At 54.6% G+C, this 10395-nt stretch overlaps 1 protein-coding gene across 4 annotated transcripts in view; it reads right to left on the bottom strand.

Annotated features, from left to right (window-relative positions):
- Positions 1-366: 366 nt before the first annotated feature.
- The window catches only part of MFNG (MFNG O-fucosylpeptide 3-beta-N-acetylglucosaminyltransferase), a 45910-nt gene continuing 35881 nt past the window's right edge, over positions 367-10395 (bottom strand). Inside the window, exons 8-15 of one of the 4 annotated variants that reach the window (XM_070506915.1) lie at positions 9388-9526; positions 8980-9177; positions 8623-8695; positions 7857-7994; positions 5178-7316; positions 4806-4896; positions 2329-2770; positions 367-1634 (exon numbers count right to left, since the gene is read on the bottom strand). In XM_070506915.1, coding sequence (XP_070363016.1) covers positions 7906-7994; positions 8623-8695; positions 8980-9177; positions 9388-9526 — 499 coding nt within the window. In that variant the 3' untranslated portion in view covers positions 367-1634; positions 2329-2770; positions 4806-4896; positions 5178-7316; positions 7857-7905. Of the gene's footprint in view, positions 1635-2328; positions 2771-4805; positions 4897-5177; positions 7995-8622; positions 8696-8979; positions 9178-9387; positions 9527-10395 lie in introns of all 4 variants that reach the window. The other 3 variants (XM_070506916.1, XM_070506913.1, XM_070506914.1) reach the window with 3 other exon arrangements.

The raw sequence follows: 10395 nt of genomic DNA, 5'->3' as shown, positions 1-10395 counted from the left end.
ATCCCGGACCCCGTCTGCTCTGGGATCTCCCCGCCAGGCGTGGGAGCTTTCTTGAACAGCTCACCAACAAATGCCCTTTTCTCCTGAGCTCACAAGATGTGGCTCACGTCCAAACGACCCTGCTGCCCTGGCCACATCGCCACAAGGACATTTTCCAGGACATCTTCCTTTCCATGGGGCTTCAGGAACAGAGGAGTGAGAGGAACAGAGGGATGCTAAAAGCTTGTTGAAGGTGCATAACGAGATCTACCCTCTGTACTTAGGTGAATTTTTTTTTCCCTCGGTCTACACGGCATTTTGAGTTGATGCTAAGAAAATTAGGTTAAGTGATTCTTTTAGAGAAATACACACACACACTAGAGCGTGTACAGGGTGTCACATTCCTGTTTTGGATCCAGACCAAAAATCAGATTTTCTGTGGTGCCTCCAATGCTGGAACTGAGGGCTGTGATCACTGGGGACAGGGACCGGTCATAAGACACAGAACCCAGAAGGAAAATGAATGAAGAGGCCCCCCCTGAAATCTCTGCCTCCTGCCCCACTGTGGAGCCATCCCCCATGTAATACGAAGACGTGAAGCCTGAGCTGCCTTCTCAGGAAGGTCGGTCCTCTCATCGAGCAGTGTTTTGTTGGGCACCGTGACAGGTCAGGGTATGAAGGTTGAAGGCAGTAGTTAGGGAACAGATAATTCCTGGGCCCGATAAGGATGAGAGGATGTGGAGCTTGGGTTTGAGGAAAGTAGGCAGGAGACCTCAGGTCCGGAGAAGGTGAGAGGGAGGGACGTCCCCAGAGGAGGCTGATTGTGAAGGGTCTTTGGAGAATAGACATTTCTAAAAGGGATTTTTAAGTTATGTTGCTGGGGAGTCTGCAAGATAAGCCCCTCCCCCCCACTTCAGCCTCCTCTCCCACCCTCTCACTGGCCCCCCCACCTCCCTTGGGAAAAGTCTATGTGGTTATCATATTAACCATCTATTGCTGTGTAACAAATTGCCAAACTCAGTGGCTTAAATCAGCAAAATGTGGTTACAGTTTCGCAGTTCCTGTGGTCAGGAATCGGGAAGCGGGTGATTCTGGCTTGAGGTCTCTCGTGAGGTTGAGTCAAGCGTGTGGCTGGGGCTGCACCCATCTGAAGGCTGGACTGGGGCTGGAGGACCTGCTCCAAAGACGGCTCATTCCCGTGGCTGGCAAGGTGGGGCCGGCTGTGGGAGGGCAGCTTCAGGTCCTTGTCACATGGACTGCCCCGCACGACTGCTTGAGCATCCTCACAGCGTGGGCTGCCTCCCCCAGAGCGAGAACAAGGAGGAAGCCACAGGTCTTGGATGAGCTACCCTCAGAAGGTACACACTGTCACTGTTGCGATGTCCTGTTGGTCACACGGCGCCTCCCTGGGCGTGGCGGGAGAGGACAGGGTGTGAGTTCCAGGAGGAAGCTATCATCAGGAGCCGTCTTGGGGGCCAGTGGGCTGGAGTTACATTTGGGGAAACTGAGGAAGTTCTGTGTTCCGCATCCAGACTAGCCAAGGCAGAAACAGCACCGGGGGTGTGGATCCTGGAGTCGGAGGATCCGATTCCTTAGGATTCTATGATTCTGAGAGTCTTGGTCCTCATAGGCCATGAATCGAGGGCAGCTCAAAGCTACTGGGACAAGAAGAAAGTGTGTGAAGGTCCTGAGGAGACTTGACAAGAGCAAAGGGTGACCGGGCATGTGGCCCCAACGAGAGGGTGCTTACGATGGCCAGAGGCCGAGGCCACACTCTGGGGGATATTTTGAAGTGTCCAGGTCGATACCCTTTGACCCAGAGATCCTCTTACAGGAGGGGCCCCAGGGAACCACATTAGGGGTGCCGAGGGCACCCTGCCGGCCTGACTTGGGGCTGAGATTCCTGGGTGGTGAGGGTGGCCAGCCTGCCTCCCCACCAGTCACGTGAGAGCAGGCCTGGCAGCCTGGACAGAGAGGGACGGAGCCTCACCACCTGGTGCCTCCGCTAGAGCGTGAGCTATTCCCAGACCCGGCCACGTCTGACCCGGTCTGCCTCTGGGTGCCCAGCCCCTCGCCAGGCACAAAGCGGGTGCTGGGGAGGGCCCTCATGCGCTGCCCCACCCAGCGGTGCAAGGGTCAGACCGGGAAGCCTATTGAAGCACAGGTGGGGTCTGCAGGCATGGAGAGCCCTGTGACAGACCACCTGCCCCCCAGGGAGGGCTGGAGGGGGCTGGGGGAGACCCCGTGCTCTGGGCCTCTACCTGACTTATGCCCACCACATCATAGAGTCCAGAGACCGCAAGCCCTGCACTGTCACAGCGTCTGCCATTTGGGTCTAAGCGCCGTTACCTGGGGCTCCAGGATTCTCCGTCCTGGGATTCTGCTGGATCCTCTGGCCTGGGCCCTGTGACCACGGCAGGAAGGTGGTGTGCATCTCAGCTGGTTCCGCAGCCACAAGGTCAGCCAGGCAGCACGCATTATTAAACCATCTATCTGGTGCTGCCCAGAGGGATGCTGGGGGTGGGGTCAGAAGCCGGTCCAGAACTGGGGCAGCCGGAGGCCCCTGGGAGCTGGAGGTCACCGGCCCCGTGGCCGGGCTTGTCACCGCTGACCTGCTGTCGGCTCTGAGGCTCGGGATGCTGCAGCGACTGGAGAGGTGCTGACTGGCTCGTTTCCTCGTGCTCTTTCTCTGCCCCAAACCTTCCAGGCTCCGACTCCACGGGGTGAAGCACCAGCTCCTTGCAGCGGCATCTGGAGTTCTCTGCAACCTGGCCACGTTCTACCTAGAATCCTAATAATAGCTCGAAATGGGGGCGTTTACTATGTCTTTCAGGCTCGACGCCAAGTGTTCCCCATGAATTAGTCTCAGTGGATGATGACAACAATCCTAAGAGGTCCTTATTGTTATGATTCCCATTTTACTGATGAGATCAGAGAGGCTAAGCAATTTGACCAAGATCACACAGAAGAAGAGGCAGCACCGGGAGTCACCCCAGCTTTCCTGCCGATGGGGCCGTCCTGGGGCTGCAGGATTCCCGTGTATTTGAGGCTGGCGGCCTCATTCTTAGCCCCAGTACAGCTCCTCTTTCCCAGGAATCCCTGCCTGGATTCCTGACGTTCCCTCAGCCTAGAATCCGGGCGTCTGAAGTCCCTGTGGGTGGGTGAGGAGCTGTGTGTTCCCAAGGCTCTGTGGGGAATGGAGGGTGTGTGTGTGGCTGCCACCCAGTGACTCAGCCCCAAAACCCAGATGCCACCTCAATGCCACCTGGGCTTCCAGCAATTTGATCCATTAACAACTCCTGTCAGCTCTGCCTCCAAAATGCACCCTAGACCCGGGCCCTTCTCTCCCCATCGCTGCCACAAAGGCAGGGGTGGGGCCTGTCCTCTTCACCTCTATTTCCCCAGAATCTGGCATGCAGCAGCTCTCCAAAAATATTCGTTGAATAAAATGATCACATTCATGCCTGAGTGAACAAATGAAGGAAGGAAGGGAGCGTGGCCAGGTGAGGAGAGAAAAAGCATGGGAGAGCAGAAAGACATGCGATTCTGTTCTGCCCGGGGGCCAGGGCTGGGCACTGGGCAAAAGGAACCCTGCACCCAGGAAGAGATGCTCCAGCCACCTGCCAGCTGACAGGTGGGAGGGGCAGGCAGGCAGGGCCCTGGAAGGAGCAATCACAGAGACCTGAGACGACCGGGGGCACAGTTTGGGGCAACTGAGACCCAGGGAGGCAACCCACACCCTGCCTCGTCCCTCCTCGGGCCATGCATGGTTCTTCCCAGCCCGCGTTTAGGCGCCCCTTCCCCTCCCCCTCGGACAAAGTGGCTGCACGGCCTCCGTACACTCCTTCTATTTCCCCAGTGGTGGCTCTGTCTTCCTGGCCCACAGCCCAGACCTGAGATAAAAGAGCGACTTGGCCCTTTCTCACTCAGATCCTTCGGATCGCTCTGCCTGCGGTTTCTCTGAAACCTCCCCTGGCACCTCGAGCTCACCGCCCACTTGCCGCTTGCGGCCGTGGAACTCCCGTCACACTTCATTCTTAGGACACGAGCTGCACAAACCGTGGCAGCCCAAACCCCAGCACGCCTTGCTTTCGCTGTGTCTGGCCAGGCCGGCGTCGGGTTTTCCCCCACTTCTGAGGAGGGAATTTTCTGCCAGAGGCCAAGTTCCGGTTCCTCCTCTCTGATGCCTTCCCAGAGCCGGGCCCAATCATGGCTGCAAACTCAGCTCTGAGCGGGGAGGCCCCAGCAGAGCCCGGAGGCGGGAGGGTGTGTGAAGTCAGTGGGCTCGTTGGAAGCAGGACCCGGGCTGGGGAGGAGCAGGGTGGGCATCGGGGCCACCGCCACGCGGGCTGGCGTTCAGGGCAGGCCCCAGAGCCTCGGAGAGGACCCCAGCCTCCCTGACCAACCTGGCGGGGCGGCCGTGTGCCAGGTCACGTCACGCCTCAGATCCCCACAAGAGCCTGAGAGGAGGTTACCAGTCGGGACTCGTCGTTTGCAAGGGGCAGAAAGCCGACTTTGAACTGGCTTAGACTCAAAGAGGGTATCCTGGCTCCTATAACAGGGCAGGGCGGGAAGGGTCGGCCTGAGGAAGGCTGGGAAGGTGGGGGAGGCCATCCCGAATGCCACCAGCATTCTCTCTCTCGGTGGCTTAGCTCTTTCAGGACACAGTCGCCACTGCAGGGCCCCCAGGAGCCCCTGGAGCCCCCAGCTTGCAGCCCCACAGCCTCACAGATTCGCGCTGAGCCGGGGATGAGCTGTTCTGCCAATTCCAACCGAGCATTTCTAGGGGAGGACTCTGATTGGCCCAGCGTGGGTCACATGCTTACCCCTTGGACCAATCACGTGGCCAGGATGAGGCGGCCAGACTGAGGGCCCAGGCAGCTCAGGTATCCCGACCCTTGCGGCCAGAGGGGGGGCCTGTCAGCAGAATGGGGGAGGGTCACTGTGTGGACAAAAGCAGTGGCCACGGTGCAGCTTTGGGGTTTTTTAAATAACATCTCATTTTGGAATAATTTTAGATTTTTAGAAAAAACTGCAAGGGGAGCACAGAGAGTTGCTGTATACCCTTCACCCAGCTTCCCCCGGTGTTAACCTCGTACATAACCACGGTATATTTGTCAAAATTAAGAAATCAGCACCAGTACATTACTGTTAACTAAACCCCAGACTTCATTCAGATTCACCGTTTTTCCACTCACGTCCTTTTTCTGGTCCAGGATCTCACGTCACATTTAGCCATGGGTCTCCTTGGTCTCCTCAGGTCTGTGACAGCTTCTCCTTCTTTCCTAGCTTTTCATGACCTTGGTTTGCGAGGGTACCGCTCACGCATCTTGTAGCACGTCCCTCGGTTAGGGGAGAGAACACAGAGGTGTGGCGCCCTCGTCATTGGGTGCACGACATCCACATGACTGGCGATGCTAACCCTGATCACTTGGCTGATGTGGGGTCTCCCTCCACTTAACAGATGGGGAAACTGAGGCTTGGAGAGGCTAAGCTGCTTGCACTAGAGTGTGTGGTGGGACAGAATGTGAACCAGGCCTGAGTCCCATTATCCCATAGTTCTTTGGCGTCTTAGACAGGGAAACTGAGGCAGGAGCCCAGCTCTAGGAATAGGAAGGTGAGAGAGGCTGCACTATAGAATCTACATGAAGTTTGCAGCAGGAGAACTGAGCCCAAGACTTCTTGAGGGGTAAGGCACTGTCAGAATCAGCCTGGGGGCTCAGAAGCTACCGTAGACTCTGGCCAGGAGGGGCAGGGAAAGGAGACAGGCTGGGGCAAGGGCCGTGGCTCAGCCAGGTAGGAAGGATGAAGTAAGGAGGGAATGGCAAACATGATTGGGCCAGAGCAATCCAGGAAGGCTCCCTGGAAGAGAAGGCTGAGATTATAGGAACAGTCAGAAAGGCAGCTCAGGTGTGAGGTCTGTCCCAGGAGACAAGAGAGCAAAGTGTTTAAGACCAGGAGCCTTGGAGTCTGACAAGACTGGGCTCAGTTCCTTGTGCTACCACCCCCTAACTAAGTGGTCTTGGGCAAGTCACTGCTTCCCACGCCGATTTGGGGCTTTCTAGCTCCCAGACTTTGCTGCCCTGCTCCCCCACCTGAGATGCCCCTTCCTGAGCCAGCTCTCAGACCTTCCCAGCCTGGACAGCGACACACTCTGTGTGACCCAGTGAAAAATGAAAATGCGACACACTTGCTCAAAAATTATTAAGAATTTCAAGACGGCGATGGAGAGCATTAAACCAAATGTGGCATCCGTCAAGGCAGGGGGCCCCGGGTGACTGCACAGGTCACATGCCCACCAAGGCGACCCCATCCCCCACCCTCAGTGACCACCCGGAACCCGTGATCTGATGGCTGTTTTTTCCCTGTGGTTCTTGGCCATTAATCATAAGCTGCCTCAGCCGCCGCTCGGGCCCCCACATGGAGCAGCTGCTCTGCTCTCCCGTGGCTTTTCCTCATCTTGCCCTGGGTGGGAGGTTGGATGGGATGAGCAGCAAGGTGCTTCCAACAGTTGCATTTGGTGTCCTTTTATTTTCTGGCTCTAATATTTTGTGCCAGGAAGCTCCTGCACTCCCGTGCCTAAGATCCTATGAGTCGGGGGTCAGGGCCTCCCTCATGTGCGCTCAAAACCCTGACGTCCCCAGGCAGTTCAGAGGTTTTAGATGCAAGAAGGCTCGGAAGAATTTTATTTACTTATGATTTGCAAATTTGAAACGTGAAATTCACTGTGAATTTTGCAGGAATCACTCGATTCTTAAAAGTGGTGTGTGTCCCAGAGTCCGTCGGGCTGCAGTGGCGGGTCCCTCAGCAGGGTGCCGTTAGCCCGGCTGGCGCATTTTCAGTTTGTGTATTGCTGCTTGTTTGTTAATTTCCCCTTTTTCCCCCCTTATTGTCAAGAGGCAGAATGTTAGAATCAGCCCACCTGCATCGTCTCTTATCTCCTCCACGAAAACGTGTGTGAGTTGCTTAATCTCTCTGAGGCTCAACTTCTTTCTCTAAAAAATCGAGAGTGAATGAGTTCCGTGTCTTCTGGTTAGTATTGCTGCCTAAAAATCCTAGTGGTGCAAAAAAAAAAAAAAACAACCCCACACGCACACACAACTGTTTTATTCTGCTCACGATGTTGTGGGTCAGGAGCTCTGGAAGGGCTCAGCTGGGCTGTTCTTTCTCAGGGTCCTCATGCGAGTGTGGTCAGATGCCGGCTGGGGCTGCCATCATCCGACAGCTCAGCGGGGCAGCACTGGGTGGCCAAGACGGCTCGCTCACACGCTGCACCTCGTGCCTGTCGTGGGTTGGCAGCTCTGCTGGAGCTGGTGACTGAAGAGCCCACCTCCAGCCTGGCGGAGTCAGGGGACCTGGGCTTGTTACATGGTGGCTGCCTTCCCCAGGACGAGTGTCCCAGGAGAACCAGGCAGAAGCTACGTGGTCTTTCGAACCTGGCCCTGGAAATCGCAAACCACCACTTCCGCTGCCCCCTATTGGCAATCACCGAGTCACTAAGTGCAGCCCAGATTAAAGTCGAAGGGACATAGATGTCACCTCTTAACAGGAGCAGCGTCAAACAAATTGGGGGCACGTTTTAAAATGGCCACAATATATATAAAGCGCTTGGAGTGGTGCCTGGCACGTAGCACTCCCTCTGACGTGTTTGCTGCTGTGTTATAGCTTCAAACAACAAAAGTGGATTAATAATGCCAAATGGTCTGTGGAAACATTCAAGTAGGGATGAAAATACTACCAAAAATTCTATAATTCAGAAGAAGGCATTCCACAGGGAATAGGATTTTGATGCGCCTGTGGAAGGTGCTGGTTTGGAGGGGTAGGATTTTGCACAAGCAAAGAAGAAAAGTAAAAATAGAAGGTTCAGCCCAAAATACCTGAAAGTGGAGTTGCGTCATACGTGTGACCCACGTGGGGTCTCTCATGTCAGGGTGCCCGGTGGTGGCTGGGAGCCTTTGAGGTTTTCACATCTTTTTCCCCACCAAACATTGTTCTGGGAAACCGTTGGACTGTTTCTAGAACAAGCACAAAATAAAGCTTTCCAGAACAAAATTGATGGCTTCCCTCAGAAAAGGCAGAGGGGAGGGCGTTATTCAAGCGGCTGGCCTCCTGGAAAAGCCAGTACAAACCACCATATTGCCAGGACACTTATAAAGCCAGCCAGCGGTGAGTGACAAGTAGTCAGAGCAAAGAGGTTAAGCTATTGGCAGAATTATTTCACCTTTCATCAAATAACACTGTTGGGAGTGGGGCGGGAGGGGGGCATGAAATTAATGGCCAACAACATGGAAGATGGGTAACGATCATGTGTGTGTGCCCGCAGAGGTTTCCCTGTACAGACGCAGACAACCGTTGGTGGGCCGGGCGTGTCAGACTTTGGCACACGTATGGGGGGTGCCCCCGGCGAGCCCCCTTTCTCTTAGCTGAACGCTGGCTGCATTTGATGGGCGATGTGCCAAGCTCTGGCCAATCTGAGAATCCTGGTCCTGATTTCCCAGCCTCCCTTGCAGCTACAGGTAGCCGTGCAACCCCATTCTACTAACGAGATCTGAGCAGAAAGCAGCTAGTGGGTTTCTAAGAAAGTTTTTCCTCTTCTTTTAAGATCAGTCAGACGCAACTGGTGGGGCCCCACATTTCTCCCACCTTCTTCCGCCTGGAATGCTGGCATAATGCTGGAGCCGACTGTGGCAGCCATCTTGTCTCTCCTCAAAGCTTCCTGTCACATGAAGAAGACAGCCACTTTAGACACAGCTGACCACTCCCTCCTCCTTGAAACCCTCTCCTGCTCTCCTCCTGCCTGAGTATAAACCTGTGACAAACAGGGTACTTGTTGTCTTGTTCACTGCTTCCTCCTCACCACTGTGGGGCTCAACACTATTCACTGAGCGAATGAAGAGACTACTAGCTGTCCCCCGATATCAGGTCTCCCTTCCCTCTACAGAAACAGAAGTTTCACTTAATACTCAGCTGCCCACATAAAGACTACATTTCCCAGCTTACCTTGCAGATAGGCATGGCCATATTACTGGATTCTGGCCAATGAAATGAGAGCAGAGGTGAGTTGCGCAATTTCCTATTCATACCCTCAAAAGGAAAGGTGCATATCTCTCCTTTGTTTTTCTGCCCTTCCCACAGGCTGGAATGCAGATGCAATGGCAGGAGCTGGAGCAGCCATATTAAACCAGATGGTGGAGCCACCTGTGGGTTGTGGACGGCAGGGAATAAAATTAAAAGCTGCAACCCATCGGCACTGGTCACATTATGCTCAGACTGTTATATGAGAGAGAAGTAAATTTCCATCTTATGTAAATCACTGATATTTTGGCTTTTGTTACAGCAGACAGACCTATAATCTCAGGAATACACCTTTGTTTATTAAAGCCTTCAGAGCTGGATTTTTTCCATCACCTGAAGCCTGATCCATTCAGACACGAGGGGAATGTCCTCCACAATTGATTTGGGTCCTTGTTCATCGCTCAACATCGATGCTGCCGGGCAGCACATTTTTTGGTTAACTTGATGATTCCTTTGTGAGCCACGATGTAGCCTGGAAAGGGACACGGGGATCAGGACGGACTCCCGGCCACCACGTGGGCTGCAAGGAAGATCGCCGCTACGGAGATGGAGGTGCCTGCTTGGGAATGCCATGCTCAGCGCTCATTCACAGTGAGCAGCTGGTGGGTGACAAGGTGCCTCCCAATCTTCATTTAATGACGAGAGAAAGTGAGAAAATCACGAGAGCGATCAAACCAAAGGCACCGAGAGGACATCTTCTTAGCCAGCTGCCAGAAGAGACAAGCGAGCGCAGATCTGCTTTTCCAACCTGAGCGACTCTCGCTGTCGAATGAAGGTGCACATCAAGGTTTTTTAAAGGAGGGACAAGATTAAAAGTCTTCCTGTACGACGCGGGAACGCCAGCGAACACCATCCCTTTGACTTTAAGCAACCGGCCTTGGCCGTACGCTCAGCACCTTCAGTAATCTGACTCTGTCGCCTTGGGGCTAAATTACAATTTTCACAACTGATAAAAAGATACCAGGGTTTTGTGAGACCAGACCGTGGGGCACATCTCTTGATCCCCAAGAGCCTGACTCTGTCCCAGCACTTGACAGTTTTCTGCGCTTGCTGGGGGGAGAAATCGATGACACAGCAATGAGTGTGTGAAAGCCAGAACGTAAGAGCTGCTGCCGAACCAGAAGGAACCCTCTCCAGGGTGAAATGCAGCCAAGAGGGTCCGGCCGCTTGTCCTGACCCCTTTCCGGCTCTCGGGCGCACTGCGCAGGCCAGCTTCTCATCTGACAGGCGCTAGAGAGAGGCCACCGTGAGAAATCGCCTTCATCATCTCGGGGGCTGTGTCCAATCCTCAAAGCCAGAACCGCCTGACTGCCACCAGGCCCTTGTCCCCGTCCCCGACAA

This window comes from Equus asinus, chromosome 4, assembly GCF_041296235.1.
Source record: "Equus asinus isolate D_3611 breed Donkey chromosome 4, EquAss-T2T_v2, whole genome shotgun sequence".
Taxonomy (NCBI): domain Eukaryota; kingdom Metazoa; phylum Chordata; class Mammalia; order Perissodactyla; family Equidae; genus Equus; species Equus asinus.
This window is presented reverse-complemented; position numbering and strand designations above follow the sequence as displayed.